Source organism: Bipolaris victoriae (genome assembly GCF_000527765.1).
Source record: "Bipolaris victoriae FI3 unplaced genomic scaffold scaffold_149, whole genome shotgun sequence".
In the NCBI taxonomy this organism is placed as follows: Eukaryota; Fungi; Ascomycota; class Dothideomycetes; order Pleosporales; family Pleosporaceae; genus Bipolaris; species Bipolaris victoriae.
Window position 1 is genome coordinate 40,720 of NW_014575243.1, and position 20,257 is coordinate 60,976.

Here is a 20,257-nt window from a genome sequence, read left to right on the forward strand (position 1 = left end):
GATCGCATCACTCCGAACACTTTACACCGCACACCATGACATACAGTCAAGCTTGCAGACCATGCGCAAAGCGCAAAGTTCGGTGCGACAAATTAGAGCCATGTTCGAATTGCAAGCGCCGAAAAACTGATAAATGCACGTATCCTCCCCGTACCCCCTCGGATCGCATTCGAGAGCTCGAAGGCCTTGTCCGCGAGCTCGTTCACTCCGCACCCACTGATGGCGCGTCTTCATCACGTGATGGAAATGGCACGCAGCAAGGCACTCATGCCATATCTGGAATCAGGAGCAATGATCCGATTCTGGTAGAAGAGGATGGCACAGTGCAATATCTGGAGTCGTGAGTGCATTAACGCCCATGAAATAAGCATCGCTAATAATTTCTAAAGGCGTTCCTGGAGGCCTTGGAGAGCAGATAGCGGGCCTGATCAAGGGATGCGACCTCCAGGAGACTTTACCACGATATCACCTCCCAAGTTGCCGCATGCACTAGCGGGCGTTCTGCCTAGCCACAACGCCCCTACCATTGCAAATCCACCAGTTGATACACATCGGGCCCGTGTTCTGTGGGATACATTCAAGGAACGCGTCGAGCCTTTGGTCAGGGTTGTATTTCGATGGCAAATAGACAACCTGATGAGTCGAACAATGTGCGCCGATTCTACGCCACTCTCAAACCTTGAGCAAAGCCTTGTCAATGCTATTTATTACGCCAGCGCCAATAGTCTCACTGACGACCAGTGTATGATGCTTCTGCAAATACCAAAAAGTACTCTTCTTTCCCATTGCCAAACACAGTGCGAACAGTCTCTTCTTGGACCAGATCTCTTTTGCGTTACGGATATCTTGACAATTAAGGCGGTCATATTTTACATCGTAAGCTACCAGCCACACATGACAGCTCATGAAACTGACGAGAATAGGTCGCAAGTATAGGCCGACTCAGCACGCAAAGTTTATGGTCCATCATTGGCATGACTTTGCGCAACGCAGAGAAGCTAGGACTACATCGGGATGGATTGCTACTCGGTCTTGCACCAATTCACGTCGAAGATCGGCGACGCGTTTGGTGGCAGCTCCAGCACCTTGACTTGGCCTTAGCTGTAAGGATTGGCCTTACTCCGATGACTTTATCAGCTGGCTGGGATGTGGAGATGCCTTCGAACATTGAAGATGATGATATCACACCGACATGTACCTCAATCCCACGGCCCAGAACAGGATTGACAGCCATATCATACTGTCTTTTCACTTACTGGGTTCTCAAACAGCAAAGGCAGACCTTTCTCGCCAAATACGGCCATTTCGAACTGTCTTGGCAGATCAACAGTAAGGTTAAAGAGAGCGCTAAGGACGACATGATGACTCAACTGGAAGCTGGGATTAACATAGAATTTCTACAATACTGTGACCCCATCAAGCCTTTGGATGTAATTCTCCAGCTATTCGCAAGACTCTTCATCACTTCGATGCATCTCAGGATCCTCCATGGCCGAGTATTCTCCGGAAAGGGTGATGATCGCCCAAAGCTTCTCCAAGCATCCACACAAACCTTACGGTACAACATCGCTATCCAAAGTCAACCGTCTTTGATACAGTTCCGATGGATGAGCAAGGCATGGTTCAACTGGCAAGCATGTAAGTTCAACGCGACACATCGGACCTAAGATGCTGACGGTGGCAGTCATGTGTGTTCTCATCGAAGCCCGAGACGCTACCGACATGATCCGGGCACAAGAACTATGGAAACTCATGCTAGAAGTGTATGCGGCGCATGACGAGCTGCTTGATTTTGCTAGGGATCGAAGAAGGATACAAGCAGCAGAAATTATCCTTACAACATGGCATAGTCACAAAGAGAAATTTGCGGGTCACAGTCCTGACAAGCCAGAAATGCTCTCCAAGCTCTCGCTTGAACTAGCCACGTACCGCGCAGGCTTGGAACCTCTCGCTGAGCCAGCTATACGCAGGGCTGGGAATGCCTCATTGGCTCCAGATACGCTGGTCGAAGGAATTGCGATTGAACAACATTTTTCATTTGACCTGGACTTTCAAGATGTCGACTGGAGTTTTTGGGACAGCATGGAGTAAACCTCCCGATATCACTTCCAGAACTTGCTCAAGCGGTCTTTGACTGTCAGCTGAAGTTTTCCGTAGGTAATGGTTGTACATGCTGCGCCCTTACAGTTGAAACCGGCAAAGCAGAGATCGATGTGAAAAACATATCTCACGTATCTGACGTGCTGACTGTCTACACTGGAATTGTCATCGGCCAAGACAGCGATATCATTCGCCTCGTGCACTATACCACTCAAAAATGACCTAAGTGTTCTCCATCGTGGCTGAGCCTGAGGGCGCACTAGTGCATCGCTGGAATCTGTCTGATGTACCTATTATTAACCGAATTCACAAGTGGTCCGTTCACCACGGACCAGGAATTTGAGAGAAGGCTTTGCCACCATGAACTCCTTAGATACCGCTAAACACCTTAGCGGATATGCAATTCAGACCAAAGCTCACATGGCTCACCCCCTGCAGACACCTGTTGTCTATTGTTCTGCACGGTTATCATTAGATATGGCTATCTGGAAAACATCATCTTTGCTTGAACAGAGAATTCAATGGCTCATATATTGGTGAAGTACTCTACTAGACTACAAGCCGCGATTGGAGTTGCAAGCACTCTTTTCACCAACGACCGCTCGCGCCTATCTACAAAAGTTCCTCCAGGCTCACCCTCAGCCAAATGAATTTCATGAGCGTATAGAGGCACCATGACGTCCAAGGCTATACGAAAAACGCCCATTTCATCACTCTCTTGAGGAAAATCCCATCCCCGAGGATTACGATGCTACCGGGCAGACAAATCAGATCCGCAGCGATCCATCGCATTTTTACCGTATGAAAGGCATAGAGATAGTCACTTCAATTCGTCCGAGACTGTCACAAAGGTGGGTGTAAAAACCATTTGGTTTCTAAAGACTGTCAGCGTCTCGCTACAAAATTTTCAAAACCCACGGCTGCATCTGATTGGCCAGACTTCGTAATAGCTTGCGTCATTTCCATCTTCCTCTGTTTTCCTTCTCACCCCCAAACTATGACGGAACCAGACACATTTGGTGATCTACCGACGCTTCGTACCTTCTGCCCCGTAGGAACAACAGGAATCTACGCCTATTACAAAGGGCGCACATGCCCCTGGCGCTCCTCAAACTGGTATGATGAGACCTTGGCCTTGAGCGTGGCTACCTACAGCATCGTCAGCGGGGACTCCGCCCTTCTCTTCGACGCAGGTCTGACGCCTGCTCACGGGGCGTACATGCTCGCCCATGTACGAAGTTTGGGCGCAAGAAGTGTGACGACGGTATATAGCCATTTCCATGCCGACCACATCGCTGGGGCTTCTGCTTTGCGGGATACGAAGATTGTTGCACACAAAAGCACGCAAGAGAGAATGAGGCAGAATGCTGAGAAGTTGAGAAACCCGGGTGAGGGCGGAGGACCCAGCATCGACGTTATGTTTCCCACGGAGACATATGAGAAGAGCTTGTCGCTCCTAGTCGGCGATATCTTAGTCGAACTGCATAATTTCCACATTCACACCGCAGATTCCACATTTCTCTTCCTCCCGGATGTAGGCTTGATTTTTGCTGGGGATATGCTCGAGGACACTGTGACGTATCTTTCCGAGCCAGAGGATCTCAGAACTCAACTAGAGGATTTGGAGCGTATGGCGCAATTGCCTATTAAGAAAATCTTTCCTGCGCATAGTAGCCCGGACCGGATCAAAGCCGGAGGGTTTGATAAGTCGTTGATTGACGCCACGATCAGGTATTTGAAGGCATTAGATGAACCTGTTAAGAAGCCTGTTGCTTGGGAGAGAAATCTCAAAGATGTGGTGAAAGACGATTTAGTGGCAGGGAGACTGATCTTTCTTGAGGCGTACGAGGGCGTACACCAGGAAAACATTGAGTCCATGAAGGAAATACGAGATGAAAGCACCGCCGATATGATGAAGAAAAGTGGAGAAGGCAACATTGATATATGGACCTAGTTTGTATGCCCTCTAGGATGTCTACTGTTTTATATAGGTACGTTTCTCACCTCGTGTTGGCATTGTGTGCCACCCCCTGTATCTATAATCTGTCGCAATGCTCCAGATAAGAGGATATTTTCTACTTCTTCTTTGTGACTTATATTAGCTCGAAAGTCTGTTCAATCACAGGATCGCTCGCCAATCTCTCCCCCTTCATCCATTTGTCATTGTAGAAGAAACATGGCGCTAGAACCGAATATATCCCTTTCCGTTCCTTCCGCAGGACAAACGGCACACGTCCACCGTAAAAAATGACATCATCATCGCCTGCTTTGACATTCTTGGAGGTAAGTACGAAGTCGCCATGAGTGTTGCAGTAGAGCTTTCGATTCTCAGTCGGTGGACGTCCCATGGTAAATGTGATGGACCTTGAGCGAAGTTCACACTCGTCCATATGGGGTACTAGAGCTTTAAACTTCCCTCGTAATCTATCTTTATGCTAAAATGTTGGAAAGCTAGTATGGCTTTTGGCGCGAGCCTGGCTTTCCATGTACAGTTTTTGCAGATCGGTACTCTCGCGCTTTGATACCATGAAAGGCTTTCGACCAGGCTTGATAACCATATAATAACTTAGGTCGGCAGAGGTTCTGTCTTGGAGAGGCTGAGGCGCAAGGACATTCTTTATTCGTGCGATGCGTACGCCTTGGAGCGATAGAGAGAAGGGCAAATCAGTAGGCCGCACGATCGCTGGTCTTCCGCCAGATGCATTGTAGACTCCATACTTCGCGGAGAAGCTGTCTCGAAAACGTTCGTTTGATGTAAAGATGTTTATTACCCACAAGGGGGCTTCCTGCAGCAGGGGATCATCGCGGGTCATATCTACAGCTATAAGGTAATCAAGTGGGCTAACTATTTCCGATGGCGGACTCATATTCAATGCCGATGTTGCATTGAAGGTTACTGTGTCTCGAGAGATAGGATAGGTCCCATTGGTCGCATCCTTGTAAGATAAATCGTGAATAGCAGTCAACGATCTCTCTCTCAATTTCTTCGATCTAGTACTGTGAGCTATGGGGGCACGGTCCGCCGGATCATGCTGCAAGTATGATCTCAAATTCTGATTTTGAACACTCCTCTGAAAAGAATGAGAACTACTGGTGTCACTGCCTCTACTATTCTTGTCATGGGGTGATAAGGAAACGTGAGACCTCGAAAGCTGCCATCGTCTATAGTTCTCCATGACTAGTGTCAATGATCGCCCTGAGAGTATTAACCAGGAATGGTTGAAGAAATCTATATTTTGAAATTGCGTCTTGAGAACAGTAGTCCCGAGTAAGAGCGCAAAAGCCACCAGTTCATTCCACTGTACCTGCGACTGGCCGCTGAAAACAGTGACTCGCCGTGCGCTATTCCGATCTATTTGAGCCATTACGACTTCCTGAATGACCCAAATTCTACGAAACGAAGGACGGGAGAAATAGCGGTCTGCACAATCCACAATCAATTTCAGCATGACGAATGGTGCAGGCCTGTCCTTGAATATTGCGTGGAGATACTCAGTGGCGTCACCACCAAGAGATTCGAGCGCAAAATATTCCGTAGTGAGGTACAGCAGCTTTTCATTTTTCAATGCTTTTTCATACCAGCGCGTTGCTTCGAAATCCCACAAGCTAAAAAGCGGTCGCTCATCCGCGGTATTGTCGTCCGAAGCCGGATATCTTTCCACCGAGGATAATTCAGGGACACTGGACGCAAACACTTTCTGGGCCTCGACCATGATATTGCTGTACACGTCCGCCTCTCCTAACCAGACCAGTACCTCTGATGCTGAACCGTAAACCAAGCCCATGGAGCTGACCTGGTGAGTTTTTTCGACAGCATTGTCTTGAGCTATACAAATAGCATCAATCCAAAGAACTCTATGTTCGTCAGGTTGTCGTAGTGTGCGAAGGAGTGCATGAAGGTTTCGTGTTATCTGATATAGTTGCGCCGTCCACGCTTCTTGTGGACTCTTTGCCGTTGCTTCTTTTGTTTTGGCGCATCGAAGGGTGAACCCAAGGGTATCATTAATTTTGCCCTAGCAGTACGAGACCGCTTGGTATGATGTAGCTGGAGCATGGGTTTGCGATCCTCGCAACTTGAGATAACCAAGAAAGCCCGAGAGAGGCGCGTCGCCTTCGCCCGGATCAACAGCAACATAGCGAATCTCGTTGACCTTTAGATCAAGGGGCAAATAGGCGGATGTATCGTTTCTAACCCCTCGAAATGGAAGTGTAACATCGCTTGTTGTTGCACCGAGGCCTCGCTTCTTGGGTGGAGGTCCAGCTGCACGACCTTCCGAAGAGGGCCTGCTGCGCTTTATAGTTTTCAGACTTTGAATTGAAAATTCGCTGGTTCATATAGATTTCGAAAAGATTCGTGACTGCTATGTACTTGGACGATGCCCCTTTTCACAAAATTAATATAGAATGAACGTATTGGCTTGTCTCAGCCTCTTGTCTTGACACTAGCTGATTGGCGGCTCAGCCCGTCTCGCATCCTTCTGTGGATCACGTACATGTCAGCGATGCGAACCAATGCACACGCACTTCGCTCAAGCCAATCAAAACGTTCATATCGAAGCGTTACATAGCTGCTTTAACACTGTTAAAACACTCAATAGTAAAGACGTAGGTAGTTGTGTTCTACGCAAGATAACTAGGTATAGTAATGTTGTTTGGTAATGCCAGCACAGCAATGGATCATTCATAGTAGCGCCCCGCCGTCCCCACGCGCAAATCACCAGTCCAATGCGCTCCGCCAACAACAGCTATGTTACTATCCACAGCTATGGCCAGGAGGAAACAGAGAGCACACCGTGGTACTGGCGCCTGATCGCCCTGGCAGCTTCATGGATGATACTAGGAGGGTGCGTACCGTCGGCAGTCCGCTTCAGTCAGCCCAAACTAAAACATGCTCGCAGCTATCTCCTCCTGCCCGGACTATACGCCAAAGACGCCCAGTTACGTTTCACAGAGGCTGTTCTCTCTGTATTCGTTGTCGCACTGCTGACCGCCGGCTACTCGTTCACTGCGCTGCTGTGCTTCGCCTGTCGCAACAAGCGCTTCCAGGCTGAAGGGGTTTCCCTGTGCGCAACCACAAAGGCTCTATACAACAACAAGCAAAATGCTGACGATTGCACAGACCCGCCCTCGCATCCTCTGCCCTCGGCCTCATTTCCATAGCTTACAACTTCCTGTCTTCGCGCGCATACCAGTGGGGCACTTCTGCCACAACCGGTACCGTCTTGAGCGCCACCACAACCCTCACCTACACCGTCTTATGCATTCACACCTTCCGCCGCCTCAACAAGCCCGTGCTGCAACAGCCCGACCCCGCGCCAACCTATGGTCAGAACAATCCTACTACAGCAATTTTGTCACAAACATGTACCCAAGCGTCTTTCAGACGCCTTCGCAACCCCCGCCTGTGGTATACACTGAAGACGACCGCGTCAACCAGCAAATGGCCCTTCTCCTACATAAATTAGACTCACGACCCAGTCCAGATGCAAACAGCACCTTTAGAATCGATCTTCCCGAAGACCCGGATCAGACCGAAAGAGAAGCACATAGCCAAGAGCGCTGCGCAAGTTAGCAGCTACTCCTTCGAAGGTCGAGGTAGGCTATACCAAGACGCTGCTGCAGGCCGGTACGCCTTGGCAGGTAGAGATGAGCAAGCCTGCGAGGCTGCCCTCGCTTATTCTAAAGTTCTACACGAGGCCTTAATATGTCTGCTAGAGGCGTTTAATCACGATCTTAAGACACTACGTGTGAGGTGTTTCGCAGATAGGCACAATATATATCAGATGAGTAGATTAAGACGAATCCTTGGGGGGATACCCAAGGATTCTGGTAGGGCTATATACTCTATCTCTATGGCTGTCGCGCCTCCGGCCCGAGTAGTCTCCGACGGGTCCCCGAGGGCTGGCCTCTCCTTTCTAGAGTATCGTGACAGGTAAGCTCTAACTAGAAGTAGAACTTTATTATCTTTAATACTATTACTATATTTCTTTAGTAGAGTATTACTAGATCTACTATTATTACATTGTGCCTAATAGAGGTCTATAGTCTTAGATATTATTCTAGAAGTTATCTACTATACAGCATCCTCGCTACTACGGCCTATATTCTTCTACTAATATTAGTCTTTCTATCGCATTATATAATATTTATATATTAGATAGAGTAATAGAGAATAGTAATAGGGGTAATAAGTAAAGTTGCCTATAGTACCTAGATTAAGTAGATTAGTAGACTTACTATACTTACGCAGTTCTTTAGTAAATCTATTACTATTTTCAATGCTGCCTAGATTATCTTAAGTTCTTTATTTAAGCTAATTAGTTTCTATAAGAGCTACTAGTACACTAGAACCGTCTTAGGGCTAGGTAATAGGGCTTAGGTTCTCCTCTTTGTTGGTGGTAACAAGTTAAGAGAAGTAGCGGAAGCATCCTAGATCGGTGGACTTACTATAAGCTCGTTCACAATGATTTTTACATACTTTTTTTGAAGTTCTGTATCTAGAGCGAAACTTAGACATACTCGAAACCACTGATGCATCTATAGTTGGTAAGTAAGTCCTATCCTTGATCACTTTATAGTCATATCTCATATGGAAAAATCTTCATTTAAACATAGTAGAGATGTACTTACAAATAGAGATGTAGCGCTGACCTGGGCGATCCCTGGGTCTAGTCAGGATACGAATGGAATGTGAATCGGGGTCAGGTTTGCTAATGCTACTGGGGTCTTGTGTTGTTACAATATAGAAAGACGTGGTTCTGTTTTAACTGGCTCTCCCGCAACTTGATAAACTGGAAATCACCATTCTATATTATAGTAAATTACTGCTTCTTAGAAGAGATATAGAAGGTTATCATTGAGTATGGCAAATACCACTGCTTCATAACCTGACTGCTAAGAGTGGCAGTTGTCATGGTTATTTACTCTATACTATCTTGACAGCATAGGCGGCCTTATTTGATTTTCCGGTTTCACCGGCTACGGAAGATGTAGTCATTCTTCTAATCTCTATGCGATAAGGTGACACAATGCCATCATTGCAACATGTAGCGAGCCAATCAATCACGTCAGACAAGCACGCGCTCCTTGCAGATATCAGCATCACACACTCTTCTACACTTCAGAAACCGTTTCGACTCGAACCTCCGTCTTGTGATACCATCTTAAACTCGGTTGCATTCATCGAAACGTGGGGTTTACCTTCTACCTCCCACAATTGTGTAAGCGCCAGGTAGAGTGGCTGCCCATGAAACACAACACCGTCTCACGTGCCTGCGAGGTTGCGGCGCAGCGCCTGGGCGTGTACTCGATGCCACAGTGAAGAGATCGACTTCACATAAAAGGCATCTTGAAGTTCAACCATCTTTCATTAGACCTCGCACACGTTTTATTCTACCTTTCTTTTAACACCCAGATTGCACGCGGGCCATGAACGAGCATCATCTGGGGACCGCTCTCAGCAGACATTCTGACTTGTTGGCGCAACTTGGAGATCGAGAGCCAGCAAGTTTGATCGAGGCTCAGGCAGTCATCGAGAATATCAGGGCTGAGAAGGGTTATCTGGACAGCGAGACCCTACAAGATCTTCACAAAATCAACGAGCAGAGTCGGAAGAAGATTCTGCATTTAGTGAAACTAAAAAGAAAGACGGAGGCGGCATACACAACGAGGTATGACTTTCCACATCACCTCGGCATCAATTATTGAAGTCATCTAGTATTTCCGAACAACTTTACTCATCGAAGTTCCGTTTTTTGTATGAACTAATCCAGAATGCGGATGATTCTTCTTACCGTGTCTCCACATCGGCATGGCTACGCTTCGAAGTTACGCCAGAAAAGTTCGTGATTGAGACGAACGAACTCGGGTTCAAACGAGATAACATCGAGGCTATCTGTGCGACTGGGCGAAGCTCGAAGAAGTCGTCGGCGGATGATGATCATATTGGCGAAAAGGGCTTTGGTTTCAAATCAGTCTTTTCTATCGCTGAAAAAGTCCACATACAATCTGGCTGGTGGTCATTTTGCTTCAGACACCGGAAAGGCGAGGATGGGCTCGGAATGATAACGCCATTGGATGCGGAGCCCAATGTATTGCCCGAAGGAGTAACAACCAGAATCTCAATGCAGTACTCGGAAGAAGCGAGACAAGACTATCAGCGTCTTGTCGAAGCTGTCCGGGAACTACCAGATACGACTATCCTATTCCTGCAGAGGCTTTGCGAGATTCACATCAACATTCTTGATGATACTGAACAGTACGAAAGGACCAGTATTAGCAAGCAATACGATTTGGGAAACCGCACATGCACCATTGAGCGTCGCCAAGTCTCTCAGACTGCCGATAGAGTAGACATCTGCAGATATCATCTATTTCGCAGCACTGTGCATAACATGCCTGTGCACGAGCGTCGACAAGACCGCACCGAAGCGAAAATTGAGCTCGCCTTTCCGTTCGATTCCATCACCCGGCAACCTAAGCTCTCGAAACAAGGTCAGCATATCTTTGCATTCTTGCCGTTACTGCGGCTAGCCCAGCTTCAGGTTCGTCATCCAAATAGTGCACAAGCTCCAGCTAATGATGAGACCTAGTTTTTGATACACTCCGATTTTATAACTTCTGCAAGCCGGGAAAGTGTTATCGATTGTCCATGGAATCTCAAACTGTGCGAAGCAATAGCAGATACGTTTGTGTCTGCTGTGAGCGGCACATTTGCCAGACCAGATCATCACTGCAATCACTCATGGCTGGACTGGCTACCGAATTCAGGGATGGATCGTCCTTGGAGTTCACTGTATACTTATATCGTGAAGACGTTATCTACAAAGCCGGTTGCTCAGACTTGGGAGAGCGCACGGTGGGAGGTACCAAAACAGTTGAGGATTGTATTGCCAAACGCTATGCATCACGGATTGCCCATCCTCCCCGATTTACAAGATGAGATCTACCTGGCTCCAGGATACACGACTAGACAAGTATCACGACTAAGGGAGTTGGGAGCTAACAACCTCTATTGGGATGAATTGATCGACCGCCTTCAAGCTGATTTGTTACGACCAGGGTCAAGACTCAAAACGACCCTGGCTACTGATCCATGGCATGAATCTTTCGCTGGTCTCTTCCTTAAAATCTTTGAGACTGACGAGACGGCAATGAACAGAATAAAGCAAAGAATTCGAAGATTGGGCATCATTCCATTGCTTAATGGAATGCAATGGACTGGCGCACCTGGAGCTAGCATGGGTGGCTCTGAGAAGGTTTATTTCTCGTATACCGATCAAACACCGATTCCAGACCTATTCAATATGCGACTCCTCGACAGGTCTGCGTCTCGAAACACAAGGCGTAGAGCATTTTATAAGGCCTTAGGCGTCAAGGAATGCACCCGAAGCACAGTGTTTGCGAAGATCAAAGAGAGCCATCAGTCCCAGCCACCAACTTGCGATGCAATTGCTGATCTCCAGTATCTGTACCATCAACGCTACGAATCAGATGACCTCAAGAGCTGGATTTGGGCACCTCTGACAACTGGCAGCGCCATCAAAGCTGCCAACAAGATATTCTACTTGCCGACGAATGGTGAGTTTGATCTGTACCAACTTGTGCCGTCATCGAATCGATGCTTTCTTTCGAAGACACTGTATGACATCGAGCCTTCGGATGTACTCGTGAACAACGAAAGCTGGCGCGATTGGCTTGCCCGAAGCTTTTTGGCACAAAGCCACCCGTTGCTTATAGGCGGCCCATCGTTGAATTGGAATGGCCATGAGCTTTCGCCGTCCCTGCAGGATGTTTTGAAGCATATCCCAGCCAAATTTCTAGGAACACTCCGCGCCCATTGGCAAATCTATCAAATTCGGGCTCACTTGGTCGAAAAACCTCTACGCGCGTGTCATGTTCCGTGCATGTCGGGAACTTCTGCACCATTGGCGCTCGCGTATCTCCCAACGATAGACATCATGAACGAGATATCACGACTCGGCATTGAGGTCGATGCCGTACAGCTGTTGAGTGTGACTGAAGGCACACTCGGTGAGGCTACCTACAGGTCATGGAAATTTCTTGAAGACTTCGGTGTCACCTCTAGGCCTAATTTGAAGTTCTATGAGCTAGCTATTGAGTCAAAGGCTAAGCAGACCACGAACGTTGATGTCAATGTGATCGCGGACATATATCTACAGATGGTTCGAATGGCCACGATCGAAGACCATGACCATTTTAGGTTAGGTTACCCTCCGCCTCTTCTTTGAATCGCTAACTAATATGTACATAGAAACCGTTTCGACAACTACTGCATCTGGGATGGCCATCGTAACGAATGGGTCACGCGCAAAAATTGTTTATGGGATGGTCCTGAGTTCATCAGCTCCAAATCTGTTCTTTCGCGCACGTACAATGGTTTTCCGTATCTTGGCAGTTTTTTCTCCACCATATTGGATGTGCCAAGCACGAAAATCGAAGATGTGATACAAGAGATCGAGGCACGGCGTGATGGAGAAGAAACTGTCGCTCTAGATTTTATGCATCAGATTTATACATATCTGCACAAGGTGGCGAGTGGTGACGAAGACTGGCAGAAGATAAAGTAAGTCAACATTTTCGATTCTCTCGAGTGGTATTATGTTACAGCACAAAGGTCGCCAAATGCTCGCCAATCTAGAGCGACCATTTACCTACCAGGCGCATGTTTAACCCAATTAAATCGATCACACAGAGTAAACTAATATGCTAATAATACAATAGAAGTGCATTCACCGAGAGGCAGCTAGTGCTCGGTGATAACGGGATGTGGTATACTTTATCGAACTGCCTCTGGGGCAGTCCTTTTGCCTTGAGTGGGTTGCAAGACCTCTCGAAGATATACTCTGATATGGAGAGTCTTTTTGTCCAAAGACTCAAAGTCAAGAGGGCGACTCTAAGTATGCTGATTGCTGAGGTCAAAATCATGGCCGAGGCAAGACAGCCACATGTCGAGAATATGAAGACGCGCTTGATTGATATCGGCAAAATGCTGGCAAAAACCCCGATGGATAGCAGTGTTTCGAAAGCGCTATCCAACCTCAAAGGGATCAAATTCTTGCCTAAGATGTCGAACGATGGCACATCTGTGCTTGTAGGTGCAGAAGAAGACTTTGCCATATCAGATCATCAACGATATGGCGACGCATTTGCAAACAGCAATGCTTTGCTTGACTTTCGGGTACATGAGGTCCAAAGTCTTCATAGCATCTTCGAACAAATGGGCTTGATGCATCGCTATCTTTCGTCCTTGGTGAAGGAGGTTTCTGATGTTGGAGAGAACTGCATTGAGGACGCAGTTTTGTCTCAGCAACTCCAAGTCAGGGCTTACGCATTATACTGGTATGTTTACAACTCTTTTCTATGGTAACAACTGGACTATTGAATATTGGCAGAAGTCTGCATGGGAAAGAATAAACCTCTGACCATTGAAAAACATCCTACTTATGCATGAGCTGGTCTACCATGCTGTTATTCACACTATAAATGCTGACGAAAAATAGCTGTGCCGCAAAACACAAAAGCAGGAAGGCTTTTCACGGAGATCGTAAACTTTTCGAGCAGCTCACTACGATACGCGTCTATACTACGGACGACATGACCACGAATCTTGTACTTAACCTGAGCTCTAGTACGATCAGAGTGCAAAGTGAGCGAATCGCCATACATAGCGAGATTTCTGAAGGCATTATCAAGATATATGTCCCTTATAAGACACAACAGCGTCGAATCTATTACCGTTCGCAGCTTCCAAATTTGCTCACCAATATACTGAGTACCGGTCCATGGGCCAATTTCGATATCTCGACTATCATCTCGTCGAGTATTGAAGAGCTTGAGGACGTCCTGGTCGAGCAAGACATTCCACCAGTGTCATGGGTCAACAAACCTATGATAGTGGTTCCATATGGTCCGAAAGACGATAGGCCAATCACGCCCCCAGCATCTCACACCGGTAGTGACTCAGCGACAGCAGTTTCGCGCTCTAGACCAATAACACCCGATGCGACACCCACATATCATGGACGAGCAGTGCCGACTCCAGATGAAGAATACATCGCAGAGGCTACTCCACCTCCAGAATACCCTGTACTCATAGAGCAAATCGTCCGAAGTGCACAAAGAACTAGTCGCGTGCGCCACAATGCCGAAGACATTGCTGATCAAACGACATTCGCCGATCGAGCTCGGGACTATAATCACTACGCGACTTTTGGTTCCCGGGAGAGAGATCCTTTCGTGCATGATAAACGTATTGGTGCTGCAGGCGAAGGCTATGTAAGTTCATCATTCCTACCAAGCTTGACTTACTGACGTGCAGTTCAGGTCTTCGAATTGCTGAACAGCCTCAATCTACCGAAATTTTCAGAAGCAAATTGGCGCAGCACCATCCGCAGCGAACTTTCACGCTCAACGCACTTCGCAAATATAGCGAATTGGACAGGCCGCGAAACAGCAGATATCGTATATAAGGACGAATCTGGGCAGCTTACCCAGTACCTTCGTGAACATTGTGAGGGCGACTTCCCAAATCAGATTCGCGAAGACAGGAACTTTCAGACGCATCCGATCGAGTATTTTCTCGAGGTGAAGACCACAACTGGAGATTGTAAGACGAGGTTCTACATGAGCTCTGGGCAGTATAAGCGGGTATGTGATGTTTCGAACAAGAACCAAACTGCTTTGGACGAGCAACTACTAACACTTGCCTCTAGATGGAGAACATGGCGCTTGGAATTTTTGAGTGGAATCCTAGCCAAGTATATGTCATCATGAGAGTATACGATTTGATATCACCAGACGTAGGCCTGAAGATATATATTGATCCTCTGCGGTTCAGAAACACCAAGTTGAAATTTGAGGCGGAGCAATGGTTTGTCAGTACTCTGTAGTGCAGCACAGATCATTTCAATGTAGTCTCAAATATACACACTTGATAGGACTCGCTATGACTGCGATCCAGGCGAGTCTGCCATTCAGTCAGATGCAGATCAGGGTGGTGACTTTGGCCAAAGCAGTGAAAGCTAGAATGCAATCTGCATGGAGTACCAATACAAAAATGGAAAGGAGCAATGCATACAGAAGAAGTACAAAGATGTAGAGCTCGAAAAATATTTATGTGCTACTTTCCGGCAGTAGTTTTAATCTAAAAGTGACATACAGGGTTAACGCTCTGGCGTGCCGATGACTTGAGACAGCCATGGCGCTCATGACTATCACCCCGCTACAGCACAGCCAAGCCAAATGAGATCACTGTTGGCACGATAAAGGTGCACGAGGTGAATCAACTTGCAGCTGCAAATACTGTAGTGAGGAAGCGAATTGATTGTCTGTATCTGCTATCGTGTTGAGTATCTACAGTGTCTCCGCGCACGGGCCAATAGACGGTGACGAGGTCTTTGCCAGTGCCCGTGTCGACGAATCGGTGTCGTGGATCAGTAGGACTCGTTTGAGTCCTAATTGATTCCAAAAATCACCGACAATGATTTTCCTCTTACCAGATTTCCTAGCTCTTGTCGCCGATCGTTGTGACTCATCTACCTCATGATTTCTACGTTGCTCAGCACTTGTATCAAGTCTTGATATCCCAACATCATGACTAACCGCAATGATTTGTAATGTCTCTAAAGGGTTCTTGTGCCGCTGTAACATAACTATTTAGTCGTTACTGCACATGAGGATACGAAGATCTACCATTCCATAGCCTTCAGGGCCTCCCCACAGGAGTATTTCAGCCCTAACGGCAGGTTCAGCCAATGGTATTTGCAACTTCTTTTGCTTGAGGCATCCAACGTCAAATCCCATTAGAAACAAGAAGCAGCTCATAGTCCCATTGCATCTATCTTTTATGTCAGGGCCGCCATCACACACGATTTTTGCAGATGTACTTCTTTTTCATCTCGCTTCTTGTATAAAGGTATATAGATTGGGAGATTGTGATTAATGGTTTATGTAGTCTTGAAAACATGCAACGTATTGATAAACTATCCATTACCTCTGGAATGGAAGTTGGGTAGTTATGTATTACATTGATAGCATCACTTAGACTTTTATAGATCGAAAACGTGGCGGCGAAAGATATATTCGTACCTATAATCATCTAAAGCCATTTTAAGCAAATCAAACCGGCATAAAGTCTTCATCGGAAAATCCAAATTTTGGCAAGCTTGACTTATAGATCATAGGGAAGTCGCACGTCTTGCAAACATTCCGGATGTCTCGTTGGACATTTCTATGATTCTTTCGATAACCGTACCCATGAGCACCTTTCTTACACTTGTGTCTGAGCAGGACTTTACGAAACTATGCCAAATTTTCGTGAACTCTTTCCATACCAGGCATTGTCAACATAGGCTTGATGAAAATGTATAAATCCCACTGAGGATCTGACACGATCTAGAGTAGGATCTTGCTGTCAGGGTCGCTCCTTGCCCAATGGAAAGATTATCTATGATCTGACCATTTGCTGTCCCGAAGAACAACTACCATCTGCATTAGACACCGGATTAACCATGTATCATTGACTTCCTCAGAGGCTGTGTTCGTGATGTAGGCGCATATTCAAGTGGGCATCGTCTCTGTGTTTATAAAAACACAGGCTTAAGTTAGGTCTAAGGTATAATAAGGCTCTACAGTAAGCGAATGAATGATCTTAGTATATCGAAAATATGTTACGTAAACTTTATAGAGCTTCGCTCGCTAATTCTTATAAACGTCCTTAATAAAAGAATTTAATCTCCTAGTATAGTTCGTAGTCTCGCGGCTGTTATAGAAGCTAAGGACAACGCGATCTGATAGCTTGTCAAAGTCAGATACAGTAGCACAAAGTACGCTAGTTTGGCTGTTGGCATAACGTCGGAAGTAGTTCTCGTGGCTCGAAGCCCAGGCTTCGCGCAGCTTGAGCCCTAGTTCTTCAGCCGAGGCTATTAGCTCATTTTTCTCTAATATATCCTCCAGTCGCATACTTGTCCACAATCAATCCGAGCCAATCTGAGCCTCCAGATTGGATTGGATTGGATTGGATTGGTGGGCTCGGATTGATAGGCTTGCAATCTAATCAATCTGATTAGTAATCAAAATGCTGATGTGAGGTTGTAGAGATAGGTGATATTGGCTATATCGTAACTATTCTTGGTGTTGAGTTTCGCCATCGCTGTCGATATTGTCAGCCCATGTACTGAGGCCATACAGCGCGTCTAACTCGCTGTCAGTCCTAATATCTTGACGCCGACGCTGTCGCTGCCTAGCCCAGCCTTAAGCCACCGCCTTACGCACTGTATCGCTGCCAAAAGCTGAGGTTGTATCCCACGTCGGCGAGGCTGCAGTAGGTCACCAAGCTCGCTGAAAACGCGCTCACACTCGGCGCTCGACGCTGGGATAGAGATGATATCCAGCGCGAGCCTGCTGAGATGTGGGTAGCGATCGCGTATAGACAGCCAGTATTTGATTGGATTATGATGATATTCAGAGTCCCTCACAGCGCGCGGCCCGTGCTACTTCCATCGCTCAAACTTGTCGTTACTTATATCGTCGTCGCGAGTAGTCGAGGGATCAATAATGCTATCAATAACGTCGTCGATATCGTTCGAGTAGACCTTTGGCCTCCGTGCCGTAGACGAGGTAGTATTATATAAAGCCCACAAGGCGCGAAAGCTGTCCTTGTTAGTATCGAGCCACTTAGCTTTACCCTGCTCCCACAACTTATCGCGGTACATTTTGTAGTAGGGATGGAGTACTATAGCAGCGTAGTAAGTGGGCGTCAAGTCTAGCTTTGCAAAATACTCGTCGGCTTTCTTCCAAGCTGCCCGCATATCAATTGCAAGGTGATCCTTAGGCGTCTTATGGTGGGCGTTATATCTAACACTGCTATATTTCTAGACGCGCTGCTCGTAGTAGCCGAGGATATACTCGAAGACTAGAATAGTCTCACTAATACTCCTAAACCTACTAGATTTGCTGCGCCCCTCGAGGCGCTTGGTGGCGGACTTTAGAGGCTTTAGCACATCTAAATACTTAGTAATTACTGCCTAATCGTGTGCTGACAGGCCGTCTGATCTCATCCACTGCGGCGCGTCAGATAGCTTCTTATTGCGAGATCTCTTCCACGCGTCCTCCACGCGTTGGGCTTCTATATGGTGGTTGGCGTACGCGCTGATAGATGACTGTAGCGTTACAGCACGCTCAAAGCAGGCGTAGTAGGAGTTCTAGCGAGTGACGACGGGTTTGACAGGCTCGAGAAGCTGAGGGTTCTTATCCTTGAGTAGATCCTTGTAAGCAAGGTGCTGGAAGGCATTAAAAAGCGTATACTATTGCGGTGTTCTAATATGGCTAATAACGTCTAGAAGTACACCTAGAGGCCCGTCGCGTCTCCACGCGCTCATATATCTATCCTTGGCGGTAGCCTCGCTCGCACTGTTATCGTAGGAATCGCTGTCCTTGCCCCAGAGTAGTATTTGTCCGATAAGATTGAGTGTATGAGGGCCGCAGCGGAGGCGACGGTGGATAGCGTTAAAGCCCATCTTCTACGCGATCGCGTCTACTGTAGTATTGTTATTAGCTGCGTTGTCAAGAACAAAGTAGCTAATACGATTAGAGTCAATCTTGAACTGCCTTAGCGTCTCTAAGACCACCTCTACGATCCGCTCGCTGGTATGAGCGCCTGTCAACTGCGGTAGCGCGATAGGTAGATCTATCAGGTTTCCATCGCTGTCAACGTAGTGTGCGACGATACCTAAGAAACCGCGCTTGCCAACCCTTTGTCGTCTAGCTGTCAAAGCTGATATGTATCTTGCTCTGTGCCCGCAATAGCTCCTAGATAACCCGTGGTTGTAGGTAGTTGTATAGACGCATAACGTAACGTGAGACGCTATTGTGAGACGTCTATAGCGCTGACTCTGCTTGAGGGTTCGCTGCTGCGATAAGAGCTCGAAAAGCTGGTGACTTAAAGGTAGAGAGAGGCTGATTATTCTCAACGAGCTAGGTGACTGCTGCGAGTCTAAAGCGCCGAATATTGAAGCTGGAGAGCTCGTTCGCGATCGCCTGGCTAACCCGATTTCTAGCAAGTATAGTCTGGAGGGGATTAGCTATAGTAGTATGGGTTTCTTTGTGAGGCCCTTTGTAGCCGTGGCCAGGCAGCTTCTCTGCTAGATGTTGCTGAGTTGCTGAGGTTGAATTCGTTGTCTTATATACACAAGTAACGCCTGCCTTGATACGCTTATGCTTATAGCAATAGCGGCATATAAAGAAGAAGCGCGTAGGATTACGGCGCAGCGTAACGCGGAAGCCGTAATTATATATCTAGCTTTTCTTCTGGCGAGAGGATGCTATAGGCTTTATATACTGAGGAAAGTCATCCTAGTTCAGGCCTTCAAATACATCCTCTAGGTACTCGTCAAAGCCTGTATTACTAGGCGTCTCAGTCGCGAGTGTGGCCTCCTCGCTGCCCTTGGTGGGCGGGACGATAGCTTCTTTGGTCTGCGTCTCGCGCAGTTGCGCATCAAAAGTCAATACCTATAAAGCTTCAAGTAGAGCTTAACAAGGCAATGAACAAGCTAGTAATAAAGAGCTTCTAATAGGTATAAGCGTGTCTCAAAACTAGGCTGGCGAGTCGGGTCTCCACCTCGGGATCGTTTTCTCTAATTATCTCTACCAGTTCTTACCCAATTAGGAAGTTTAGTAGCTCATTTTGTAGCCCTTAATTTAAGCTTCATCTCTGTTTAATATAGTAATAGACTAACTCTAATAGGTAAAAGGTTATTAGCCTACCTACTTTGCTAAGAGCTGGGTCTCTACATTTTACTCCGATCTTGAATATCTCCTTACCCAGTATAACTAGCCTATTACCGTAATATGGCAAAATAAAGCCCTGATAGAGAGCTTTAAAATAAGCTACTAAACTTCCCGATCGGGTAAGTATTGGTGGAGATAATAGCGTTTTTGAGATCCCGATGTGGAGACCCAATGACTGTAACGATGTTACAGCCTTGCCAAGTATCGGACCCATCCCGGAGCTGGGTCGGANCAAATATCCGCCGCCCCCTTCAGCAGTCATTGATCTTGAGTCGGATCCGACTAAGGACGGGTATTTATTGAGACACCTCCTGTAGCTAGCTCTGTAGACTTTTGATATCCTTTCGTA

General features: G+C 46.9%; 8 protein-coding genes across 8 annotated transcripts; 5 read left to right on the forward strand and 3 right to left on the reverse strand.

The window, feature by feature from the left end:
* Positions 1-35: 35 nt before the first annotated feature.
* On the forward strand, positions 36-2,091 carry COCVIDRAFT_113558 (hypothetical protein; the record flags this gene model as incomplete). The annotated part of the gene is made up of 4 exons (XM_014695721.1): positions 36-340; positions 390-876; positions 924-1,638; positions 1,685-2,091. 4 exons carry the CDS (start codon positions 36-38, stop codon positions 2,089-2,091), a joined length of 1,914 nt encoding a protein of 637 aa, XP_014551207.1.
* Positions 2,092-2,171: 80 nt separating this feature from the next.
* Positions 2,172-2,321, forward strand: COCVIDRAFT_113529 (hypothetical protein; the record flags this gene model as incomplete). The annotated part of the gene is made up of 1 exon (XM_014695722.1): positions 2,172-2,321. A coding segment is annotated over one exon (150 nt), but the record flags the coding sequence as incomplete, so codon positions are not given.
* Positions 2,322-3,097: 776 nt separating this feature from the next.
* COCVIDRAFT_113559 (hypothetical protein) lies at positions 3,098-4,054 on the forward strand (the record flags this gene model as incomplete). The annotated part of the gene is made up of 1 exon (XM_014695723.1): positions 3,098-4,054. The coding sequence occupies one exon, from the start codon at positions 3,098-3,100 to the stop codon at positions 4,052-4,054; it is 957 nt and encodes a 318-aa protein (XP_014551209.1).
* Positions 4,055-4,535: 481 nt separating this feature from the next.
* On the reverse strand, positions 4,536-5,885 carry COCVIDRAFT_20515 (hypothetical protein; the record flags this gene model as incomplete). Its single annotated transcript, XM_014695701.1, has 1 exon — positions 4,536-5,885. One exon carries the CDS (start codon positions 5,883-5,885, stop codon positions 4,536-4,538), a length of 1,350 nt encoding a protein of 449 aa, XP_014551187.1.
* A 940-nt stretch (positions 5,886-6,825) lies between these two features.
* On the forward strand, positions 6,826-7,565 carry COCVIDRAFT_31232 (hypothetical protein; the record flags this gene model as incomplete). The annotated part of the gene is made up of 3 exons (XM_014695724.1): positions 6,826-6,944; positions 6,999-7,163; positions 7,220-7,565. 3 exons carry the CDS (start codon positions 6,826-6,828, stop codon positions 7,563-7,565), a joined length of 630 nt encoding a protein of 209 aa, XP_014551210.1.
* A 5,405-nt stretch (positions 7,566-12,970) lies between these two features.
* COCVIDRAFT_42474 (hypothetical protein) lies at positions 12,971-15,011 on the forward strand (the record flags this gene model as incomplete). Its single annotated transcript, XM_014695725.1, has 4 exons — positions 12,971-13,461; positions 13,944-14,397; positions 14,446-14,769; positions 14,835-15,011. The coding sequence occupies 4 exons, from the start codon at positions 12,971-12,973 to the stop codon at positions 15,009-15,011; spliced, it is 1,446 nt and encodes a 481-aa protein (XP_014551211.1).
* A 2,601-nt stretch (positions 15,012-17,612) lies between these two features.
* Positions 17,613-17,930, reverse strand: COCVIDRAFT_20518 (hypothetical protein; the record flags this gene model as incomplete). The annotated part of the gene is made up of 1 exon (XM_014695702.1): positions 17,613-17,930. One exon carries the CDS (start codon positions 17,928-17,930, stop codon positions 17,613-17,615), a length of 318 nt encoding a protein of 105 aa, XP_014551188.1.
* Positions 17,931-18,496: 566 nt separating this feature from the next.
* On the reverse strand, positions 18,497-18,652 carry COCVIDRAFT_113527 (hypothetical protein; the record flags this gene model as incomplete). The annotated part of the gene is made up of 1 exon (XM_014695726.1): positions 18,497-18,652. A coding segment is annotated over one exon (156 nt), but the record flags the coding sequence as incomplete, so codon positions are not given.
* Positions 18,653-20,257: the final 1,605 nt, after the last annotated feature.